The following is a 26,722-nucleotide window of genomic DNA, read 5'->3' on the forward strand; positions in this document are numbered from 1 at the left end:
CATTAACATTTTTCAGAATAGTGAAATCAATAATATTTTGTAAAATGTTGCTATTAAAGAATCTAAAAACAAATTTCTTACCATGTCCACTTTAATTAACTTTTTGGGAAAAGGTTTCTGTACAATTCAGAATGTGAATGTTTCTGTATTATTAAAACTCAGCCAAAGGTTTGTATGTCAGTCCTTCTCTCCTTTAATACTCTCAAATCATGCAGCACATAAACCATGATTTGCTTTCTTGTAGTAAGGATTACACACAAAACATTCAAGGTAATCACTTTTATCTCTGTAAAGCAAGATATTGTCACACTGTATAAATTCTTCAGCTATCCCTCCAACCTGTAATAAAGCCAGACACCAAATCGCTTACATTTATAGAATTTTAATTGATGAATTTAATAGGAAAAATACAAACATTTACTTTGGTGTCTAATGGCCTAATATCAACTTAAAGGTGCACTCAGTTGTTAAAAGGCAGGTGAGAAATGAGGATCTAAACAGCTTTTATGAAACAAAAGACTCAGGGAAACAAGTACAAAACCTAAAACACATGTGTAAACTGACAAAGGAACCAGGGGAAATAAGGGCTTAAATACACATGGGCAAACAAAGGAAGGAGGAACACAACTGGGGAAAACAATCAGGAGAAAACCAATCATGAAAGGAAATGACAAAGGACTACAAAACTAACAGGAACAGGGAACTAAACAAGAATTTCAAAATAAAAGTCCAAGCACAAAAGCAGGGAACATGTGACATCAGTAACTTTCTCCTCATTAAAAAAGTTTAACTACAAAAGACATGAACTGTAATTTTGCAATATATGTAGGAAATCATGACCAATCAAATTAAACTGAAGACTTCAGTCATATCAGTAACATTATAAAAGCTGATTTATTCTACATGGAGAGGGTCCACACATGCATTCTTTTATGTTAGAATCACATGACCAGCCAAATACTACTTGCTTAATCTTGGTAACCGTCCTGTTATTGGACACTTTCACTCATTCATTAAAGTAATCGTGGCTGACTGTGAATACAAAATTTCTATATTGCCATCTGAAACTGAAAACTATTGATTTTAAATGATGCTGCATCCAAGCTGATAGGCGTAAGCGTAAGTCCAAGATGACACAAAGACAAAAGTTACTGACTGCACCTTTAAACATGCTATATATAAGATTGACAACAAGCATTTGAAATAGGTACTGCAGTCCAATTTCAAAATATTGGAGTGTTATTTGCCCCAGGCCAAAACATAAACAGAAATTCGGGCCAGAATGGAAACTTCAAATTAGAATATACTGGCTGTAGCATTGTTATCGGAGTAGCCAGTATTCAACTTTGCATATTTCCTAATTCTCTAATGACATATTATGGTAATTTTATGATTTAGTACACTAAAAATATTACATATAGCACCTTTAACTTATATCACATGTAACTAATTGTTTATTACACATATTATATTATGTTATGTAATATTATTGGTCACTTAAAGGGATAGTGCACCCACAAATTACAATTCTCTTATTATTTACTCACTCTCATGCCTTCCCAGATGTGAATGACTTTCTTTGTTCTGCTGAAAACAAACAAAGATTTTTTAGAAGAATATCTCAGCTCTGTAGGTCCATACTATGCAAGTGAATTGTGACCAGACATTTTCAGCATGAAAAATCACATAAAGGCAGCATAAAAGTCATCCATATGACTCCACTGGTTAAATCTATGTCTTCAGAAGTGATAAGTTTCAAATTCTGAAAGTGTATGTGAAAGTGGAGATTTATAGTAAAAAAGGATTTAAATATTGATATGTTTCTCACCCAAAGCAATTTCATTACTTCAGAAGACATACAGTACATGTATATTAAACCACTGGAGTCATATGGATTACTTTTATGCTTTCTTTATGTGATTTTTGGAGCTTCAAAGATTTGTTCACCATTCACTTACATTGTATGGACATACAAAGCTGAAATATTTTTCTAAAAATCTTTGGTTATGCACTGCAGAAGAAATAAAGTCATAAACATCTGGGATGGTTTGAGGGTGAGTAAATTATGATAATTTTCATTTTGGGGTGACCTATCCCTTCAATCAGGTGGCTGCAAGATATAATAAGATAAGTAATAATAGTAATAAGATATGTTAAGTGTCAGATTGAGGCATATTGCCACAAAAATGCTGTCTCGCCCTGTAAATTGAAATGACAGCCCTTTGCAAAACATTAAAAAGATGTTAATTCTTGTAAGATTTATCAATCTTTATATTATAAGAAATAATTATATTATCTATAAAGATATATAGGTCTTTTCCTCTGACCAGTTCAGACTTTTATTGTGAAAACAAGAAAAAACAACTTTGCATTTATTGTTGCTGCCTTCATGTGTTATCGGAATTATCCTACTTCCCACTTCTGAAGTGGTAATTACGAGTATGTCCTGTTCAAGTGCTTTGTTGTCGGAAAGAACAGGAAACATGGACGATGCCATGTTCATTCATACATATTTCTTGAGGAACTTTTATTTTGACACCATAATACATATCACTCAGTCAGCTTGCTGGTTATAATGGAAATTTTGTGAAATACAAACTATTTTCATGGAGTAAAACTGTACAACATGCATACAATGGCTGCTGATGTACATAAATAAATATGACCAGAACGGCAAGCGCTAACAATTAACTATATTTGGAAAAAAAACCTGTCATTCACAACAGAAACTGTACTCCTCGCTACTACCACGTTGATAGTTTAGGGCTCCTCTCATCACGGAAACTCAGGTATCAAACTTATCTCCGAGTTTCCCAGTCGTAACTACGACTTGAGGGGTCATTCATGTGCAACTTAGTGGGAAACTCGTATTTACAATAATTCTGATAACACGTGAAGGCAGCAACATCTGACTAGACTGTGGCTGGAACAAATGGAAGGAAGTGACGGTAGTTCCGGAAATGGATGATGATTTTTTGGCGGCGATGGTGGAATTTGGGAAATCTGAACATAATAGGGCAATAAACTAGGGCTGGACTGTTTTTTCCGATTAGCTCGAATATGCGTTTTGACCCTTTTTTTTATCGAGAGAACGCTAAAGTTAGATACGTTGTAACTCCACCAAAGGCTGAATAAGGAAGAGGAAAAATCATAGCACTTGTCTTAATACCGCTCCAGATCTGATCAGCTGCACGTGTGTGTTGCGCTCTAACTGAACATAACAGGATAACAACACAGAGACTGATATTAAAGACAAGCAGAATTGCGTTCCTTATTATAGCGGACACAGTCTGTATTTTATCATCTCACACCCAAACAAATGAGAGAGTAGCCTGTGAGAGACGAAACTGTTGTTGCTGATGTTGCGCCGCTTCACTTGACAGCGCGGGAAGGATCACTGAAGATCCATTGAGAACAGCCTATCTAATAGCTGAATGGACGAATGTGCTTCAGGTACAAGATCATCATAAGTATAATACTGACTGCAGTCTCACAATCTCAATCAATTAATCTCTGAAATCCTCTTCCCTAGCAGTCCACAATTATAATAGCAAAATTATTATAATTTTTTTGTCTCAAAATAACAGAATACTTAAACGAATACAAATGCAACAGCACGACACGTTACGAAAATAATGGGACTTTAAAAGCTTAAACTCAACGAAACAAACTGCACAGAGTTGTTGTATCATGCGATAAAACCCTCTTAAAGAGACAGTAACAATTTTACCTTTGTCCTGAACTTTTAGATTCCAAGTAAAAGAAAAGTACAAATGTGTTATTTTTAGACTTTTTGTTCACTTGTATCGTTGTAAAACGGCATGTTTTTGAATGGCATGTACAAATTTAAAAACAATCACTCAACTTTCATTGTTTCACTGGATCTATTGTTATTTTAATGATTTAAAATTCAAAGCACTGACCATTTAAAGTGTGAGCCTGTACATCTTGAAAGAGTTATAAGCATTTACAGTTCTACAGTGTTATTATGTGCCTATATAGTCTTTAAAATAAACTTAGTTTACCCAAAAAATGAAATTTCTCTCATCATTTACTTACCCTTATGTCACCCCAGATGTGTATGACTTTTCTTCTGCTGAACACAAATTATGCTTTTTAGAATATTTCAGCTCTGTTGGTCCTTTCAATGCAAGTGAATGGTGATCAGAACTCAGAAGGTACAAAAATCACATAAATGCAGCATAAAAGTAATCCAAACAACTCAAGTGGTTTAATCTATATCTTCAGAAGAGATATGATTGGTGTGGGTGAGAAACAGATAAATATTGAAGTTTTATAAATTCTCCTCCCTGCCCAGTAGGGGGCAATATGCTTATGTAAATCACCAAAAACAGAAGAAGAACTCTAAAGAGGGAAGAGTGCTAGATTTATAGTAAAAAATGACTTAATTATTGATCTGTTTGTCACCGCTTCTCATTTACTTGCATTGAATGGACCAACAGAGATGAGATATTCTTCTAAACATCTTCATTCATGTTCTGCACAAGAAATTCATACTCATCTGGGATGGCATGATGGTGAGGAAATTCTCAAATATCCCTTTAACATTCACTTATTTTTATAACACATACAATGAAGTCTTATGACAATGTGAAAATCTTAGTGAATGCCATATGTGGAATAATGACATGGAGAGCTTAAATAATTTTCAAGTAATTGCATATATTTGCTGTGATCTATTGTTATCACCTTTACCTCCAACCCCCCTTTTGGGTGTGAGCTGACTTAAACATGACATCCCGGGCTGAAAATGAATCCCACTCCGGCCCTGCCTGTGGTGCATTTGGTGCGTTTGTACATTTTTCTTGCACAACTTTGTTTAATATAATGGAAAGAACTTGGATTTCTCTAACCAGGTTGCCTTGCATTCTAATAAAGAACATACAATTTAAATCATGTTGGAGTACATTTAAAAGTTGAAAAAAAAAAAATCATAAATTGTCCATGAGTTTGATAAAAATCAAGATTGTATTTATTTGCCATATCCCCCAGCCCTACAATAAACCCTCTGAAGCCAACAAAATCCCTTTAGAAAGCATTATGGGATGTTGTCAGTGCAAAGTTGTTATGTAATGGTAAGGTTATGATTTCTTGCAAAGATAGTAAAAAACAAAAATTGCCTTAGGTTTGAAAGTTCTGCTCGGTTAAGCGGTGAATTTTGTAATCCCTGTGCAAAAGACATGGGTAAGAGGAGTCATTATGGGTGAGTATGGATGTGTATGAAAGGAGGGAAAGTGCTTAATGTCAAATGACTTAAATGTATCAGAAATAATGAAAGGGTGGATAGTTTGTCAGTAATGATTCATTTTGACGAAGAGGAATTGCCAGATAGTGTGTACCTGGGATACGTCAGCTTATCGGTAAGGTCATATGTTCCCCCTCCATTCTGGTGCTTTAAATGTCAGAAATATGGGTATGTATGTAGCTGCTACTTGCAGAGGAAGGCAACATTGTGCAAGGTGTGGGGGTGAGCATGAGTATGGGTGGTGTGGGCAAGGAGTAAAGCCAAAATGCTGCAACTGTGAGGGTGAACATAGTGCTGGCTATGGGGGCTGCCAAGTGCATAAGAATGCGGTGCTAGTGCAAAATGTGAGGGTATCTGAGGGGTTGTCATATGCTGAGACTAAGGAAAGTTAGGAGGCCAATGCAGTGTGCTTAAAAGGTGATCACACCAGATCAGATTATGGTAGGCCAGGATCAGAGCAAAGAGAACAAGAATACACAGAATAGCATTTGTGGCCACATTTATTTACGAGGGTGTGGGATATAGGGTTATACAAGTGAATAAAGAATATGATTCAATAGATATTGAAGAATGGGCTGAGGCACAAACGTTAAGAATGAATTTTTTTATAATCCATGCAGTAGTGTGCTTGAATGGTGGCAGAGCAACAAGAATTGATGTTTCAAGGGGTTGTTGTTCTGCCATTGATTTAACACTGGCTTCAGAAAATCTGGCAGGATTAAGTGAGTGGAATGTGTTGGAACAAACAATGGGAAGTGATCATTTCCCAATATGTTGTAAAATAGGACTAGAAATAACAGATGTTAGAGAGTAGAAATTCAAGATGGAAATTTAAGAAAGCCGATTGGGAAAGGTTTAAAAAAATATGTGATGAGAGAATGAATGGTTTAATGCTTCAATTGAAGAAATGGAGCTTGAAGAACTCTGTAGTACAGTAGATTGAGTGAAATCCTGTATAGAACAGCAGAAGTAGTAACTGAAAAAAGTAAAGGTTTTGGGAAAAGAAAGCTGTTCCATTGTGGACAGAAGAATGCAGCAAAGCAATCACAGACAGGAACAAAGCATTTCGAAAAGTTAGGAAGTCATTCGTATTTGCAGACTTAATTAGGTATAAGAAGGTACAGGCAGTAGAAAGGTAACTCGGACTGCAAAAATGAATTACTGGAGGCAATTCTGTATCTCTATAGGAGAAGACTGAGACATACCCGCTGAAGTAAGGGGTATGATAAGGAAAATGGGTGGGGTCGGGAAAGGTTTTCAGTTTAACAGTCCTTTGTAGTGGGAACAGGAAAGCTATTACAGACATTGAAAAGGTAGAATTCTTAGTGGAAACTAGGGTTGAAATGGTATGAGATTTTCACGGCACGATAACCGTCTCAGAAAATATCACGGTATCACTGTATACGGTATTACACAATTATTATTATTATCAGTTACAATGACTCTTAGAGGAGTTAAAACACTTTTTTTTTGATTGAGCAAACACTTTATTATAATTGAAACTTGAAACTATTTTTTTTTAAATGATGTATGTGTAAAAAATTGTGTCTCCATTTTGAAAATAAATAGAATAAATAAGAAAGTTAACAGAATTATAATAGTAAACCAAATTATAAACATGATAAAAAATAGCATGTTATATAACTAAATCATGTTAGCATAGCATGCTAAATTAACTACTAAATTAAAAATAACATCAGCTGTGTGAGGTTTTAAAGTAACGTCTTATGATTATTAATAATTAACATTCAATGTAGGTGCATGACAGTGCAGCCAGACTGCTCCAGTCTGTAACTTTAACTCAGTGGTTTTCAACTGGTTTTGCTTCAGGACAGATTTTACATTGGAAATCAAGTGGTGACACACCATAGTAAAAACATAACTTGTATTTAATGTATCCTGGGTCACATTTCATTTTATGTTGCATAAATTTGTTCATGGTTTTCAAGTACAAGGACATGCATCAAGTTTTGGTTGGACTGCTGGTAGAAAGGCCCAGGAAATGGGTCTGACAAGTTTGGATATTAGATCCACCATTGTTTGGTCTGCAACATCCTCATGGTTGTTTCCAACCATGAATCGCAGACAGTTCCAGATATTTAACATGTTAGATATCTCGCTGACATTGGCGACACGTCGGCACTTCTCTCAGATTGTGTCTTTGATAATTCATACATTGCATTCGTTGCTCATGGGAGCGAGCTCTGATTTGCCTATGATTTCGGGCTTTTGGCGGCGATCTCCACAAAACTATCGGTGAGTGAAAATAGGGCCTAAAATCGTTTAGTGTAAACTCTGCATTAGCTGGCTAACGAATGCACAAACGTGACCAGCTGGATATAAACAAATTCAAATAGATGGTAATAGATGGTAACAATCGTGACTTGTAAACATTTGGGTAGTACTTGCATGTATTTTTGTCACATTGTTCTAACTGCTTGAGGTTAGCTTTAATGTTAGCATCCTCTCAGCTTTGTCGGCACACATATTACAGTTCTCTACTAATGCATGCAACAAATTAATCACTTTACAATGGTATGACAACCTGTATTGTAGTCCACAGTATACATACCTTTTTGTTGTTGATGTTTTAAATCAGCATCTGAAGTGGTCCGCTCCATGCATTTTGTAGTCTCACGTGTCAAAACAAACACCACAAGGCATCAGTGAAATGATTTCAGTTTTTATTTCGCCTCTAGAGGCTGCTGTCATACTGTATAATGACAGCGGACCCTTCCCAGCTGCTCCAGCACCGGACGCAACGGGGGAAACTATCGGTGTGGATTTTTGCCCATAACCGATAGTTCCAGAAATCTTTTATCAGTGCCGATTAATAGGCAAAACCTATATATCGTTCAACCTCTTGCTTAAAGGACCCTATTTCTGGTCATACAGCATCAGAAATATTCATCCCACATTTAAAAATATATATGTATAGAAAAGGACAACAGACCATATATCAGTTTATACAACAGAGTTATTGGCATTTATGTTAGCACTGCAATGGTGTAGGAAGTCCAACCAATGAGTGCTCTTGTATGCGCTCTCATATTCAGCATTGGTAAGTCTGGCAATTGGGCAGCCATCATCCAGAAATGATATAGTCTGTGTAATTCTACAAAGCACATTTAGAATTAACACACCAAGTATTGTCATGTACTTCTTATGTGTACCTTCTCGTGTAGGGGTAGAAGGGAATGAAGAGGCTGATTATCTGGCAAAGCAAGCTTTAAAACATCAAGCGATAGACTTAGACATCACACTAGATGGGACAGTTAAGAGTGTTTGCTAACAAAAACTGGCAAAATAAATAAGATAATGAATTAAAAGGAAGACATCTATATAGTATTCAAAGACAGATTTGTGTTGGGTGAGCCAATTAAATGACAGGGAGAGAATTAACAATAATTACCCGTCTCCATATTGGGTACTCTGGTCTGAACAGTTCGCTTAAATAATTCAGAAAAGCCACTGATTCAGTTGGTGGAATTCAGGAAATTGTACACACTGCTATCAGCTGGAAACTGTCAAGAATGTGCTTCTCTCCTGTAAAGCAAATGATGAGGGAAGAATCGAGCGCATACAAAAAATTAAGAAACAAGGGTATCAACATTTCTACAGACTTTTTTGCAATGTTCATCTGGTCAGTTCCTAGTATATGATGCATTGTTGGAATATCTAAAAAGAAACTGGTTAATATAACAGAATTTTTCTCCTATTCTCGATGTTCCACAGTCCAGTTGGTGGTGGTAATGCACCATTAGCTGGTTTGCCAACCACCTAAAAAATAAGAATCTATTGTATTTGGCTTCTCTTATGATCACAAACGCATGCAGGTCTGTATAATGATCTTCAGGTTTATTTATAATCTGTCAGTTTTACTTCGTTTCATGTATTTTCCACCTTATTTTTTCATCTTAATTAATTTTTGACATGCCTACCTTCATTTACTGCATTTTCACTGTCAATTTCTAGACATTGAGCAATCTGGACAATGGACATTAATTGAGTTGGACAGTATCTTCTTAAGTATTACTGTGATTAAAGAGCAGCTGATGTATGCATGTAGTAGTTTTCCCTTAATAAATATTCCATTACGTACTATTTTTGTTTACTTTCTACAGGTTTACAAACAATGCAGCCTGTCTCCTACAAGGTCTAGTTGGTTCATTAGTGTTCAGTTTTGGGGTGAAAGAGGCAGCTTGTCTAATAGAAACAGTGACAGGAGACTTTCAGTGACAAAGAAAAAGAACCAGAAGGCTGGTACAATCAAAGAGAGATCAAACAATGGAAGCGGGGTTGCTTCTATAACTTCATTTTTCAGGAATACACCACCATGTAAACTGGCCTGCCCTCTGTGTGGCAAACTTGTACCTCGTTACAAGATTAATGAACATATAGACTCGGAGTGCCAGACTTTTCTTGGAGATGATCACGAAGATGCATTGGCTGTCACTGATGACAAGCAGGAGAAAATTACCAAATCAACCTTTAATGGTGTGGTAACTCAAAATGAAGGGAAAGAGAAAAGCCCAGAAGAGAAAGATGACATATTTTAAAAAGAACTGTGTGCTTAGGCAAGATTCAGAGGAAACAAATGCACAAACTAAAGCGGTTAAGACAATTGGTCTTGGAAGCTTTCATCGAAACTCTCAAGAAGAGCACTTTGGCTCTCAGCTGACAGTGAGATGGATCGAGAGGCAAAGAATGTGGAGTTAAGTGGTTCTCAGAAAGAAAACTTTAGTTTTGAATCCAGAGGCTGTTTCATGGATACAGATAACACATTATCGGTTGAACAAGCAGCTTCAAGCCAACTTCCGAGAAATCTGTGGCAGTTCTGGCAGAACCATCAAGCAGCAGCAGGAGCACTGCTGTTCAGTCAGTGAAATCTGCATCCTCATCCAAGGTACTAAAGAGGAAGTCAGAGGATGTTCCTAAAATTGACACAAACACTATAGAAACCATCGGCATGCAAAAAAAAAGAAGGCATTTTCAAAATAAAAGTACAAGACAGACAGCAAATGTCGGATCAGATCAAACGGAGTCCTCGTCTAGTGTCAATAATATTCCATCATCAGAGACTCCAACTAAAAAGGAGACCACACATGAAGATATTGAGAGGAGGTTGAGTACCACGCCAGGTGATGAACCCAAAATGCTCGAGAAAGCCAGTGAGGGATCAGAGTGTCAAAGTACCAGGCGTCCATATTACCTGCAGAACTTTCTGACTGTCCTCGAGGCGGTTATGGAAAATGAGGATGATAGGATGCTTTTTAACGAGGATGACTTCTCAACCATTCACACTTTTCAGCAGCTCTCAGGTAGAGGATACACCTTAAAATGATTTTAAACATTCACCAAAAGTCAAAGCCTTTTTTAGTAAAATGTAGCAAAATTACAAACAGTCTTTCACCTTCAAAACTTTGTTTCAGTTCTGCTATTTCATGTAACATTGTATTTCTATATTTTAAGGGTTCCCAAACATTTTTGTTAGCCCTTCTCCTATGATGTTATTATTATTAAACTATTATTGTTTAAATTGAGTTAACCTTTAAATAAATAGTTATGATGGATTTCACAACATATTCACATATAATTAAAACAACTAAGTTAAATGAATAGTTCATGCAAAATTAAAATTCTCATAATTTACTCACGCTCATGCCTGCCCATGACTTCCTTTCTTCTGCTGAACACAAATTATGACGTTTAGAAGAATATCTCAGCTCTGTAGGTCCATACAGTGCAAGTGAATGGTGACGAAAACTTAAAAGCTTCAAAAAAACACAAAGGCACCATAAAAGTAATCAATTGGTTTTTTAATCCATGTCTTCTGAAGCTATTCAGTATTTCAGAGCTGAAATATTCTTCTAAAAAATCTTCATTTGTGTTCTTCAGAAGAAAGTAAGTTGTACACATCTGGGATGACATGAGGGTGAGTAAATGATGAGAACATTTTCATTTTTGGGTGAAATTCCTTTAAAACATTTATTAGTGCTGAAATATGACTCTCTATATGCACTTCTTTTATCCTCAAAATGAATTTATTTCCATCTTAGGAAAGAAAGCAAAATGTAGCAATATAATACTTTTATTACATTTTTCCAAACAAAGCCTTCCTCAATATAAGACAACGCACTAAAATATCACTAGTTCATGCAACATCAAACGTTTCACAAAGTCTAAGTGGGAGTTTGACTAATTGAAAAAAAAGGAATCCCAACACAGGATTCATATTTATTGCAAAGGGCATTAAATCCCTAACTGTCATCCTCCACAATATTAGTTTGCCGGGAGACGGTGACTATCCACTTTGTCACAGCAATCGTTAAGCTGTGTTCATGTGTTCAGCGTCAAGTGCCGCTTTGAACTCAACATGAAAAGTGTTTGCAAAAAAAAAACAAAAACGGTCTCATTCTGAATTTTGGTGATAGTTAAGATTTTGTGTGCTTCTGTGGTAATTAAAACGTGCCTTTCTTAAGCTAAAAAATACTTAATTTCTGTCACAAGTCCCATCTGGGCTTGTTTTGTACATCACATAGTGCTAAGATCTCATTTCTCCATCATTTTATCACTGACAGGGAAGTGCTGTCCGAGATTCATTTATTTAATGAGATAACCTTCTATAATAGGAGAGAGAGAGCGTATCAGTCAACTAGCGTGTTAAGACAGTGTAAATAATTCAAACGTCCACAGGAGTCTGTGATTTCTATGAACACTTTGTATTGTTAAACAACCTGCATGTAACATATATGGAAAACCGCCCAACGTAACTCTACACAGTTGTTTTCACTTAACTTAGGGGAACGCCCCCTGTAGGGACGTAGCAGAATGCCCTTAAAGGTATAAAGCCACATTTACATGTGCACATTGTATGACATCTCCCCTTTTAAGTTTTGTTTCTTTCTCTGAGAATACACAAGATACCGAAGATATCCTGACTGTTCCTATAACTGAACATTTGAACGGTACTGCATTTAATTAAACAATAAGGCACTGGCAGTGGTAACCATAGGCTCTTCAGTGTCCATAAACTTTCCAGCCCACAAAATCAATAAACAATTCCCTTTAGTCCTCTTTTCCCCCACCCCACAGTCCATGGCTCAAAATTCTATATATATATTTTTTCTTTTACAAAATAGCCATACCTTCACAGATTCAACCTTTCAACTGGTTTACTTAGTCTACCAGACCGGGTATGGAACAGTCCAGTCTGTGTGTCTGGCGGTTTGACACTTGGGGTTGGTGATGCAGCGTCAGCGAAGACTGCAGGGTCAGGCTGCTGTGTGGCAGCTCCTTGCTGTAGTCCATCTGGAGCTAGAGGGTGTGTGTCTCCAGCCGCCGGAGGAACATGCTGTAAGTGACGGCGGTTGCGTCTCAAAGTCGCTCCCTGAGGTGTTTCAACAACAAAGGAGCGTGGTGTGGTGCTGTCTCCAGTGACAACGGCAGGTGAACTCCAGGCCTTCTGATGGTCCAGCTTCTTGAGGACAGGATCACCTGGCTTTAAACAAGGCAAGGACCTAGCTCCATGACGCCGATTAAAATAGAATGCTTGTTTCCCTTTTTCCCCTGCATCCTTGATCCTGACCATTTCCAGGTCAGGCCATCGGGGCTGAAGATTTGCCTCCATTGTTGGAAGGGTTGTCTTTATCTTCCGGCCCATAAGTAGCTCTGCCGGGCTCACGCCAGTGGTGGTGCAAGGCGTTGACCGAAAGCACATGAGAGCTAGCAGAGGGTCTTTCTGCTTCAAGATTCTTTTAGCGGTCTGAACCCTCTCTCTGCATGTCCGTTCCCTTGAGGGTTGTGCGGACTTGAAGTGATGTGTATAAAGTCGAAATCTCTCGCAAAGTCTTTAAATTCCTGGCATGAAAATTGAGGCCCATTGTCAGACACAACCTCATCTGGACAGCCAAATCTTGCAAACACTGTCTTCAACTTCAAGATTACCTGCGAGGTAATGGTTGTCGGCAGGTGGAGTATTTCCAAGAATCGGGAAAAATAGTCTGACACGACAAGGTAAGTGTGTTTGTTATGATCGCACAGGTCCATAGCAAGTCTCTTCCAAGGCCGTTCTGGAAGGGGGGTAGAGACGAGAGGTTCTTTCCGTTGGCTGGGTTTTATCTCACGGCATACTTGACAGGACTGGACTTTTTGTTGGATTGCTGATGAGATGCTGGGCCACCATACGGATGCATGGGCTCGCTCTCTACACTTTGTCAAACCCTGGTGTCCGTCGTGTATTCGGTTCAGGATGTCTGTTCTCAGCACATCTGGAATTACCATACGGCTGCCTCTGATGATGATTCCATCGCATTCAGATAATTCAGCTTTCGTGGGAAAATACTCTCTGATTGCTGCTGGGACCTGGCCTATGTACTCTGGCCACCCTGACTTTATGTACTGCAACACCAATTGTAGGTTACAGTCGGCTGCTGTAGCTGTCTTTATGGCCTCAAGCCTGCGTGGGGTTGCAGGCAGGGCGTCTACAACGGCTGCTATATAGCATGCTACGTCTGAGTGAGTGTCAGTCTCCGTTTCCAGGCACTGTAGTGGACTCCGTGAGAGTGTGTTGGCCACTGTTAAGGTCTTCCCTGGTGCATATTCTGCCCTCGGTTTAAATCTCATAAGTCTCATGAGTAGTCTTTGACACCGTATTGGCACGTTGTCCAGGTCTTTCTGATTCATTAGTGGCACCAGAGGTTTGTGGTCGGTGACCAATTTGAAGCTCTCAAGGCCACACAGGTATTTTCCAAATTTCTCACAGGCCCAGACGCTCGCTAAACACTCCTTCTCAATCTGTGCATATCTGGTTTCGGCATCAGACAGGCGACGTGAGCAGTATGCCACAGGTTTCCATTCCCCTTCATGTAGCTGCAGCAGTACTCCGCCTATGCCATAACTGCTGGCGTCAGCTGAGACAGCAGTAGGTCGGTTCACATCATAAAACTTCAGGACTGGAGAAGTGGACAGGATGTCTTTAATCCGCTGGAATGCCTCCTGCTGATAGTGGTCCCACGTCCATACTGACTTGGATTTTAACAGGTCATAAAGTGGCTGACACACTGTAGACAAATTTGGAATGTATTTCCCTAAGTAATTGAACATGCCCAAAATACGCTTTAGGTCTTGCACGTTCTGTGGTGGAGGGAGCTCGCGAATTGCCTTGACTTTGTCAGGATCAGGTCTCACACCTGATTTGTCAATGACATGACCCAAGAAGTGAAGCTGGTCCTGCCTAAACTTACATTTTTCTTTGTTTAGCTTCAGGCCGGCTGACCCGATCCTTTCCAGCACCTTGCTGAGACGTTGATCGTGCTGCTCTGGAGTATCTCCATACACGAGGACATCGTCCATGAAGATAGCCACGCCTACCAGGCCGTTGAGGGTCTCGGTCATTTTACGTTGGAAGATTTCCGGAGCACTCGTGATTCCGAATGGGAGTCTTTTAAACGCATATCTCCCAAAGGGTGTTATGAAAGTGGTTAACCTGGTGCTTTCTGGGTGTAGAGGTATCTGCCAAAACCCGGAGACAGCATCCAATGAGGTGAACATGGTTGCGCCACTGAGTTTAGCGGTAATTTCCTCAGCAGTAGGAAGGACGTACCTCTCTCTCCTTACAGCCTCGTTTAACCTCTTCAAATCAACACAGATGCGCACCTTCCCATTTTTTCTTGGAACTGGCACCATTGGCGCACACCAGTCAGTGGGCTCAGTCACAGGCTCAATCACCTCATTTTCCTCCATGCGTTTTAATTCCTCTTTTACTTTTTGCAGTAGGGGCAACGGGACGCGACGAGCAGTGTGCACTGTGTATGGCTCAGCATTATCTCTTAACCGGATTTTAACAGGTTCGGTTTTGAGTGTTCCGTGCTCACCGAATGCTGTGTGGACTTCCTCGACACGTTTCACAAGCCCCATCGTCATTGCTGTGGCTCTGCCTAGCAGATTGTTCGCGTTTCGCCCACTGATGACATATACTGGAAAGAGTATGGCTTTCCTTTATAATCTGTGTTGGCTTGGAACTTTCCTAAACAGTCCAACTGACCACCTGGGCTGTACAGTGTGATATTAGATGACTCCAATTTATTGTCGGGAACCATTTTGTTGAATGCCTCTTCTCCCATAATGTTCACATCTGCACCCGTGTCAATCTTGAATTTGACCGGTGTTGTTCCAATTGTAAACTGTATTGTCCATTGTTCATCACTTCTGTTTTCATTTGTGACTGCACCCAGGAAGTATGGTGTCTGTGAAACAGTCTCTGTCACTTCTCTGACTGATTTACTGTAACATTTCTTTTCCCAGTGACCCACCTTCTTACACTTATTGCATGTCGAATTCCTGGCTGGGCACCTTTCTGGATCACTGTGTTTCAGTTTTCCGCATTTTCCACATTTCGAGTCTCCTTGATCACTTTCTCTCTTTTTAGGTTTCCACTTGGGTTTTCCTCTGCCTAATCCTCTCCCGTGGATTTCCTGTATCGCTGCATGTGACTCCCCCTGTAGGTGAACTTGGAGTGCAACCTCCTCGGACTGGCGAACAGTTGTAATGGTTTGGGCAAGTGTAAGATCAGCCATTAGCTGCAATTTACGAGACAGTTCCTTGTCTAAAATGCCCACAACAATGCGATCGCGGATGTGTTCGTCTCTATTTACACCGAAGTCACAATGTTCTGATAACTCATACAGGGCTCTGATAAACATTTCAGCTTTCTCACCGGGCCGCTGCGATCTCTGGTGAAAACAAGCCGCTCGTGAATCACGCTATGCGTTTAGGATAGAAGTATGCGTCGTATTTTCCCAACACAACATCAATCTTCGTCTCATCCCCCTCCGTTTCAAAGGTGAAAGACTTGAAAATGTTTTCAGCCTCAGCCCCCATGGCATAAATCAGCGAACTGACCTGAACTTCGCCATCCTCTTTACTTAGTTTAGTGGCCAGCCGAAATCGCAGGAATCGTTTCTTCCAGTCAGCCCATTCATTTGGATGATCAAAAGCGAAACTTTCCGGAGGATTAAACTTGGCTTTTAAAATTAAAATAATTCAAACGTCCACACGAGTCTGTGATTTCTATGAACACTTTGTATTGTTAAACAACCTGCATGTAACATATATGGAAAACCGCCCAACGTAACTCTACACAGTTGTTTTCACTTAACTTAGGGGAACGCCCCCTGTAGGGACGTAGCAGAATGCCCTTAAAGGTATAAAGCCACATTTACATGTGCACATTGTATGACAGACAGTACCACCCATAGAAAGTCTATTGGACAGCTCTATTATGCTGTTTAATGCTAAGCTTGCGGCTCTATCGCTTGTTTGTGCGTCAGTGTAATGACTCCGGACGGACACATTTCAAAGGTTCCGCCCTTCACACCAGTGTTTATGCTGAATTAACGATAAATGCGTTAATCACGATTAAGAAACATTAACACGTTAAACTATTTTCATTAATCGCATACGTTAACTTATTAATTCTGTGAGCTACAATTGTTATTAAGATCATGTATTCAAATGTTGTAATTTTTTAATAATAAAAAAAACACATTTATGAAACATTTTTATTAATTAAAAATTTTCTTTAACATTTGTGTCACAATCGCATGTTAACACTCTGCAGTTCCATCACAAACCTTCTGTAGTCCTGAAACCTACATTTGTTTTTAAATTAATTTGTAATTGTATGTTATCTCTATGAATTAGGTGTTTTAAGTATCAGTGATGCAATTCTCAGCAATTCAAACAAAATGTGCTTCAGACATCATATGTAAAGTAATATTCAGACTAACGCTGTCTACATTCCTTCCTCTCTTGTAGCACCTGGTCAGATGCTTTACGTACGTCTGTTCCAAAGAAAGCTGAAATGGCTTCAGGTAGGTAAGGTGGAATACACTGAGATCAGCTCCAACCTAAGACCTGTCATTCAAGAGCTGGTTGCTTGTGGCTTCTTACAAACAGGTTAGTGGTGTGATTTGACAACCCTTTTGATTTGTCAATCCTGTGGCAACAGCTTAGTGTTACAATTTAACCATGAATAAGATTTAAATGACAATTTAATAACATACCAGGCCTTCCTTTGTCAAAATCGGAGCTTCATGACACCCAGGAAGTTCTGGATCTGCTGCCTGCTCCAGAGATCAGAAACCTGGCCAAAACATTTCACCTTGGGCGTGGAGGGAATGGCACTCAGAAGCAACAGTTGGTAGAGAGTCTACTCCAGCTGGGGAAACAGCAATCACTCTTTTCTGGTCAAAACAACACAGCTGCTGTCATTCTCAAGAGGTGAGATGTGTAAGCTACCTGCACCACCAGTACATATACCCCGGTAAGTGATGTTGGCCAAAGATTTACACTTGTTATAGAGAAATAGCAGAAGATATAGAATACATGCTATTCAGAAAATGACTTCCCATTGTGAGTAATGTTATTTACGTGAACCGTATACTCTTCTCTGTTGTTTACTTTGTTTTACATGTTGTAATACATTGTTAACTTTGTGTTGCTTGATTTTCTTCTATCTGCTCCTGCAGGGCCAAGCAAGTTGCAGGCTCCTGAGTGCGTCTGTGCCGCATATCGCGTGCTGTGTTTTCCAGCGTCCTACTTCTCTTCTCCCTCACAGACACTTTGGAGGAGGAGGAGATGGCTGCTGGTCAGGGGCAGCTCTACACTATTCTTCTGGTCAACTCTGGCCGCCTTGCTTTCCCAGACTACAGTGTGTATCGCTCAGCCAGACTGTTTCAGGACAGGGATGACCTCATCAGGTCACTTTTTATTATAATTGCTTGTTTTGTAAATATATAAGGTGAAATATTGGTCAAGTGATTTTGAATATCAGGAAATTGTGTCCAGGTCACCTTTTACCACAAAATACTAAGGAAAGAAATAAGCAGTTATGTTTTGCATAAATACATTTTTGCATATTTTAGGACCATTAAGATTTTTTGAAATGGGACACTTTTTAAAATGTTTATAAATTCTAATTTACTTGCATTAAAGTAATGAATGAGAGTGCAGTTTTTTGAAAATGTTGTAGAAATGTATTTTTGTCCTTGTCATGTTTTTTGTAAAAAAAAAAAAAATGTCCACATTCTTCATAGGTATGAGGCGGCAATGCGTACGCTGCAGGAGGTGATCACAGCAATGGAGACAGGCTGTTGGGAGGACGCCCATGACCTCTATACTGCAGCAAAGGCTGCCTGGAAAGAGACTAAACACACCAGTGACCTAAGGTTTGAACTAAACAACGAAAATGTTCCATACATGTATATCTTTTGTTGTTTACATAAAATGGAATAATAGTAATCTATTTCATTGTGTCTGTCTATTGTTCATGAGGAGCTGCCTGTTTTTCTGCGTTGTTTCACTGTGGGCTGGACCTACACTCGTATACTGTCTCGAGGAGTTGAGATTTTACAACGACTTCGCTGCTATGAGGTGGGTCGATACGCACATTAGTTATGCACAACGGTAACATGGTGCACTGGCTAAATCTTCAGCAGAATAAAATTATTTAAAATGACAGTTTTACAATAAAACAGCAAAATCCAAAGAATAAATTATGATATTGTAAAACTTATCATTTTATTCTTTATCAGAAATTTACATGAGTGTGTTCAATTATTAACTTGGCATTTCGGCTGTGCAGGAGGCGGTGGAGGAGCTCAGGAATCTTTTGTCTCAGTCAGTGTATTGTCCAAACAGTAGGGGGCGTTGGTGGGACAGACTTGCTCTCAATCTCCAACAGCACCTAAAGCAACATGAGCAGGTAAGTACCATAGATCTTATCTTATTTGTATTCAACTTAGATTAATTTAAAAAGACACTGTCCTTTGTTTTAGTCTTCCTTTTTTCAGATGGGCATCCTTTCAAATGTTAAAGATTGGTTGATTTTATTTCCTGTATTAAGGCAATCTGTGCTATCCGGGATGGACTCAAGGACCCTCTGGTTCGAACAGGCCACCAGTTATCACTGCAACAGCGAGCTTCCCGAATGAAGGAATCTGCTAGTTTAGTTTACCATCTACTGCTACGAGATCTACCCACTGTGCACATACAAGATGTCACTCATGTGAGTCTTTGTTTTATATAGAATGTGTGAAAAGAATGCATTGCTTTTATTTTGTGGTCATATAGGATTTTTTACATCATTAACCATGATTTGCTACTTGCTAGTTGGTTGCAGGTGGTATTATTAGGATTAGAATAATTTTCATTCTATGTTGCATATGATTGGACACAAATCTGTTTAATGCAAGATGAGTCATCAATATTATGGTCCATTTTCCCTCCAGAGAAATACTGTAAATTTTAAAGCAATGGTTCATGCAAATGTTTTTATTCTCTAATCATTTACTCACCTTCATGCTGTACCAGATGTGAATAACTTTTTATTTCTGCTGAACACAAAAGATTTTTAGAAGAATATTTTAGCTCTGAAGGTCCATACAATGCAAGTGGCCAGAAATTTTAAGGTCCAAAAAGCATATAAAGGCAGCATAAAAGTAATCCATACGACTCCAATGTTTAAATCCATATCTTCAGAAGCAATAGGATAGGGTTGGGTGAGAAACAGATCAGTAATGTAAATCAGCAAAAACAAAAGAAACATTTTTGAAAGCGGAGATTTATAGTAAAAAAGAACTTAAATATTGATATGTTTCTCACCCACACTTATTACATCACTTCTGAAGACATTTACTTAACCACTGGAGTCTTTTGGATTACTTTATGCTGCCTTTATGTACTTTATTGACCATCAAAGTTCTGGCCACCATTCAGTTTCATTGTATGGACCTTCAGAGCTGAAATATTCTTCTAAAAATCTTCATTTGTGTTCTGCAGAAGAAAGAAAGTCATACACATCTGGGATGCCATGAGGGTTAGTAAATGATGAGAGAATGATTTATTTATTTTTTTGGTAGTACACTAGCATGGCTTTCAAGTTAATAGACAAAAAGATTACAATTATGATTTCTTAAAAAAAAAAAAATATGAAGTGATTTTTATTTAAAAGATTATCAGTTTAACCGGGTGTTTTTAACAGGTGATGATTAGAGGACAGCTCTCTCCTCATGAGGGTGGTATGGGCAAATCAGTGTTCCTTAGAGCAGCCGATGAGAACGAAGTCTCCAGAGAGGGAAGAGACACTATGGTCATGTGTTCTGTTGAGGATCTGGCTTTGGCTCACTACAGAACACTTGGTTTTGATCAAGGTCTGGCATCCCATTTTGTGTACACCACCACATTTAAGGAAGTTAAGGACATAGTTACATAGAACACAATTTCAGTGTGGGTTCTGTTGCGTGCTGTATTCCACCAATTGAATCAGTGGCTTTGCAGAATATGGGAGAATAGGATGTCTTTTATACTTTGATTAAATGTGTTTCCATTTTTAAGGTATTCATGGAGAAGGCTCTACATTTTCCACTCTGTTCGGACTCCTCATGTGGGACATCATTTTCATGGATGGGGTTCCTGATGTCTTCCGAAACCCCTATCAGGTACAAAATAATTAGGGAAGAAAAGCTGTGCATTTGAAAGCTTTAGGGACACACCTTATTGTAAATGCATTGCACAGATCAGTGATGGCTCAAATCCATGCCCTTTTTTAGACTTGTCCTTTGGATTTGCACACTGATTGTTTCTATGGTAACCGGAGGGAAGCCATTGAGGCTCGCGCTGAGATGTTGTGTGAGGCCTCTTCAGAAACGCTGCTGGAGCTGCTCGCTGATGTGTGGAACGCACAGGAGGGGAGAGTTTGTGCGCTGATAAACTGGGATCGCTTCTCCTCTCTTCAACAGGCGCAGGTAACCACAGATCTCTTAACATGCATGGATGCAGTCAGTGTTCATTACTTTTGCAGTGCATCGTAGCATTCATTATTCAGTGTATCGTAGAGTCATTATTACAAGTGATATTGATAGATTGTGTATGCCATGTGTTACAATGTGTTTGCAAATGTATGTTCATGAGCACAGTGCAACTGCTTTCTTTTCTTTTTCCATGGTTATAGAGTCTGGTGGAATGTCTGGGTGGGCCGTTCTTGAGCGGTGTGGTCCTCAGAATGGCAAAGGATTACAGACACTGCAGAGGAGGGCTTCCTGATCTGGTAGTCTGGAGCTCTTCCAACAGGAAGTGCAAGGTAAATAAAGGACAAAAAAAAAGGGAAATTACCTGGAGCTTATTAATCAGGAATTTACATTTCTATGTATTCAACATTTCTATATTTTGTTCTAAAAAGTATGGAATGTAAAACCTGCCAATAGTAAATAAATAAAAGCAGTGATAAAATTAAAGCCTCATTAACCATCAAAAGGGCCTGTAAAATGTGCCAAAATTGAAAATAAGTTTTAATGATTTAATTTTCATTTTCACAGTGACAATGATCCTAAAACCTATCAAATTTAAAACTAAAATGCAATAACTGATTTTAAATTTAATTTTCACTGCAATCTTGAGGCAAGGCTGCCAATATTAAAAAGCAGATATGAAAAAAGATATTGCAAATTCATTGTTTTCAGAATATATTTTTTTTAATGTTAGCTCAATAAATGTGACCTATTTTAAAGTTAAGTTTTAATTAAAAAATTTTATTTATGGCTCGTTGTGCATGACACCGAAGACTCGCAGCATGTTACACTCCGTGATACACGCACAACTTACCACGTGCCCCATTGAGGAGGTTACCCCATGTGACTCTACCCTCCCTAGCAACCGGGCCAATGTTGTTGCTTAGGAGACCTAGCACACCCTGAATTCGAACTCGCGACTTAAAGGAATAGTTCACTCAAAAATGAAAATTTGCTGATAATTTACTCACCCTCAGGCCATCCAAGAGAGTTTCTTTCTTTAAGATTTTTAGGATTTCATTTCTGGCCTCCTCCTTTAAACAATGCAAGTGAATTTCCCCCATTTATTTGACGGCCCAAAATGCATATTTAGGGTGCATCAGAAGAATCTGCACGAATAAATTTCTTCTGAACCCTAACGATTTATTATTTTTAGAAACAAAACATTACTTATATACTTTTTAACTACAAATGTTCACTTCCTTACATCTCTGTGATGCGCGCTCATGAGAGGGATGACGTAAGCTCGTTAGTATGTTCACACGTCATGTGGAGGAGGCAGGAAGCACGTCATTGGTTACAAGAGAAACATTCACAGATCACAGACAAAGCGTTGTTCACAAACCAAAACAGTCCAAAACAATTTCAAAACAATATAAAATGTAATTAAAAATAATTTCCAAATAATAATAAAAAAAACATTACTGCAGTAAATAACAATCCTTTATTTCAGAGCAATGCCGTTGCATTATCTACTTTTTCTTTAGTAGAAATATATAGGCTACATGACTGTCAGGAATTCAAGCCACACATGTTGTAGTTAGTGAAACATGTGAGCACGTTTACTGAGAGTTACAGGGTTTACACAGTGAGATTAATGGTACAGACGATATCACACAGAAGAAAAGCTTCACAAACTGAAGAGGGATTCACAGGGCTTAAAGTCCACAGAGCTGAAGAAGAGGTAACAGGTGAAACAGCAGGGTAAGCGCTAAACAGATATCGATGAAGATCAAGAGCAAATACACACAGGTAAATAAAAACTGTGAGTCCTTTGTGTGAGACTTGACAGTGAAGTGGCATGAAGACGAGTTATTTATGCAGGCAGTGACGAGCGAGTGAATTGAGTGCAGGTGCAAATTCAATCAGGTGATGAGGAGTGGAGCGCTGAGGGAGGTGCAGAGCCCGAAGAAGGCGTGACAATGTCAAAGTTTTCACACTGAGTTTGCTGGAAAAACAGCACGGGCACAGCCGATGAATTCAGATATCCACCCTTTGTTTCTTTGATGGTCTGAAATCCTCAGGGCTAAAATGTTTACTGCACACCCTCCAATATTTGAGAGAATGTAGGGGTGTACTGATATCCAGGTTCAGCGCGATAAGCCAGAGTTTCAATCACTCATGATCATGTATAGGCAATCGATGAAAAGTTCATATTTTTCCCGGCATGCATTTTCTTTGGGGATTCTGAAGGTTGAAGCATCAGGATACACATGCTAAATCACACTACAGCAAAGACAATTAAACTTTTGTACAGCACTCTTGTAAAATATGACGCGCTTCCTGCCGCCTCTTCCACGTGACGCCTGACCTTACCAACGAGATTACGTCATCCCTCTCATGAGCGTGCATCACAGAGATGTACGGAAGCGAACATTTGTAGTTGAAAAGTATATAAGTATTTTTTTGTTTCTATAAATAATCGTTTGGGTTCAGAAACATTTTATTGGTGTGGATTATTTTGAGGCATGCTAAATATGCATTTTGGACCATCAAAAAATGGAGGACATTCACTTGCATTGTTTAAAGGAGGAGGCCTGAAATTAAATCCTAAAAATCTTAAATTCTGTTTTGATGAAGAAAGAAACTCTTGGATGGCCTGAGGGTGAGTAAATTATCTGCAAATTTTCATTTTTGGGTGAACGCTTTCAGTGTTTTTTTTTTTTTGGGTGTCAGTGTCAATACTCACTGAGCTTCCCAGGCCCCAATCATGACGTTTTTTTAAGGAACACAGAGTTATTAGAACAGAATGTTCAGACTGTTCTTTTCCATTCAATGTAAGTGAAAGGTACAGCTGTCGAGCAAAATTTTCAGTGTATAATGGACTGCTTCTCACACAAAGCTGTTGTATGGCTTAAGAAGACATAAAATACAGTACTTAAGTGATATGGTCTACTTTTATAGTGATTTTTTTGTTCTTTTTGGAGCTTGACAGCCTTTGGCCACCATCCACTTTCATTGTGTTGAAAAGAGCAGTCAATTTTCTTCAAATCTTTTCCTTTTGTGTTCCAGTGAAAAAAAAGAATATCATACGGATTTAGAATGACATGAGGGTGAGTAAATGATGACACAATTTTAATATCTGGGTGAACTGTCTTCAGAAAACATGTCTTTTAAAATTTTGCTCATTTGAGTTGTTTCTCTAGCTTGTGGAAGTGAAGGGGCCTAATGACCGTCTGTCCCAGAAGCAACAGATCTGGTTGGATGAGCTCTCTAAGCTTGGGGCAGATGTAGAAGTGTGCCATGTCACCGCCATTGGAGCACGAGGAGTTTGGCTGAAGTGAAGCTGCTCTCACACTAAAAATGAAGACTCTTAAGCAGACATGAAACGCCAAACAAGCCAACTGAATTTATAAATGCTTAAAGCACGCAACCTGGATTTGATGATGGTATTCAAATCTCAGTTTGCCACTACCTCTGGTGAATTAAAAGAAGAGTATTAAAGGCACTATAAGGGAGTTTGAAAGATAGGACTTAATCTCCCCATCCGAACCCTTATTACCACTGCTTGTTAAATGACCTCGTGGCATTGCCTGACTTGTATTTTTTTATTCTTGTGCTTATTGGAAGGTGGCAATATATATTTTAATGACTGAGAAAAAAAAAAGAAATTTCTGAAGTGAATTTTAAAGAAATCACAAGTTATAGTGGATAACTTAAGGATCATGCGTCTTAATGCAAATCACTGCTTTAATATTTACACTATATGGACTAAAGTTTGTCAAATTTTAACTAACATGTTTGGCTATTCCATTAATTTCAGTGAAGACAAATCTTAATGCTACAGCATACAATGGCATTCCAAATAATTGTTTTAGGAGAGCCCTTTTTTGTTCCAGCATAACAATGCCCCTGTGCACAAAGCAAGGTCCATTAAGAAATAATGCACCGAGTCTGAGGAAGAACTTGACTGACCTGCACAAAGCCCTGACCTGAAGATCTTTGGGATGAACTGGATGCCCACTGCAACCTAGGGTCCATTACCAATCAGTGTCTGATCTCACAGATGTTCAGGTGTCTGAAATTGTTCAAACATTTTTTTAAAGATTTATTCCAACATCAAGTATAAAGTCTTTCCAGCATAGATGAATGTGTGCTAAAAGCAAAGAGTGGGATTCGTTCTTGTGATTTTGGAATTAAATGTTCAACAAACACTTATGAATGTTGGTGTTCAAGTGTCCACATACTTTTGGCCATAGAGTGTACATATGATTGCAAGACTGCTGCATACAAAACGACATATGCACCGAACTGTTGCACATTATCTTCAGTGATTGGATATTACTCAATCTTTTGTCTATTATTGTGGTCAAAAACGTAGAGGAATAGATGGCCACATTCCAAGACTGAAATGCCTTTTCAATTCATGCTATGCGTATCCTTTATGTCAGACGCTCAGACAAAACATGCTGTGTTAATGTTAAACATGTCATCTTCAAACTTTGAGGACTTTTGTTTGGTCTGAAGTGAATCAGGCTTTACAGGTCGTCTTCTGTACAGTTTGAACTTTGCAGCATCATGCTTACTGCAATCTACATAAATCAGATAAGTGCAGGTAAAAGAACACCATTACATTTCTTTAGTGTCAAGGCCAGAGAATCTCAAGTACAATACAAGCAGCTTTAGTCCTGTCTGTTTAAACATTTAATTAAAATGTTTTAACATAACATTGAACAATGAGGATAGAGACATTTAAAGGAAATGTTCACCCAAAAATGAAAATTCATCACATCACTTTATTGTCACTCAATCATATACACAAGTGCAACAGAGGGTGAAAGTCGGGTGCAGTTCCGAGCAATAACAGTATGACAAATACAATAAACATCTAGTACACATAACATAATTTACATACTTATTACAAAACATAAAATGCACTTAATAATAAACAGTATACACAAAATAAGAAGACTATACAACCAAAATAGGTTTTTTTACATGAAGTGTTATGTTGACATTCAGCTGTCGGTTGATAGTCAGTTGCCTGTGTGTCATCATTTACTCACACTCATGCTATCTCAGATGTTTGCAAATTTTTTCAAAACTCAAATGAAGATTTTTAGGATAATACTTCAGCTCTGTGGGTCCATACAGTGCAAAAAACACACAAAGGCAGCATACAAGTAATTCATAAGACTCCCGTGGAAAAAAGAATATTCTGTGTTCAATACAAGTTAAGCTCAATAGACAGAAATGGCATAATGTTGATTACCACAAAAAATACCTCCTTTCTTAAAAAAAAAACGAGGTTGCAGTGAGGCTCTTATAATGGAAGTGAATGGGGGAAGATTTTTGGATACTTTAAAGGCAGAAATGTGAAGGTTATAATTTTATGATAGCACAATTCTTATGTAACAACTTGTGTATTATTTGAGCTACAAAGTTGTTTGACATTGCATCGTTATGGCAATTAAGTTGTAAAATTGGCTATATCTGTTTATAAAAAAGGTTAGTGAGCAATTGTATTACACTAAAACCAGGATAATATGTATATTGTTTGTCTTGTGACTATACTTTTGAAATATTATTTTAACTTTTACGAATTGACACATTTACTTTCATTGTAAGTGTCTCATTGGAACCCAGATTTTATTTTTTTCTTAAGAAA

At 38.4% G+C, this 26,722-nt stretch overlaps 1 protein-coding gene across 1 annotated transcript; it reads left to right on the forward strand.

The window, feature by feature from the left end:
• Nucleotides 1-5,318: 5,318 nt before the first annotated feature.
• Nucleotides 5,319-26,722, forward strand: fan1 (FANCD2 and FANCI associated nuclease 1). Its single transcript, XM_052152211.1, is given in 17 exon segments — nt 5,319-5,381; nt 9,391-9,812; nt 9,814-9,899; nt 9,902-10,094; nt 10,127-10,587; nt 17,084-17,224; nt 17,335-17,548; nt 17,797-18,027; nt 18,364-18,517; nt 18,602-18,700; nt 18,912-19,031; nt 19,173-19,334; nt 20,310-20,478; nt 20,663-20,766; nt 20,878-21,072; nt 21,279-21,407; nt 24,261-26,722. Coding segments are annotated over 17 exon segments (3,081 nt in total). The 3' UTR covers nt 24,399-26,722.

This window comes from Xyrauchen texanus, chromosome 21 (genome assembly GCF_025860055.1).
Source record: "Xyrauchen texanus isolate HMW12.3.18 chromosome 21, RBS_HiC_50CHRs, whole genome shotgun sequence".
Taxonomy (NCBI): domain Eukaryota; kingdom Metazoa; phylum Chordata; class Actinopteri; order Cypriniformes; family Catostomidae; genus Xyrauchen; species Xyrauchen texanus.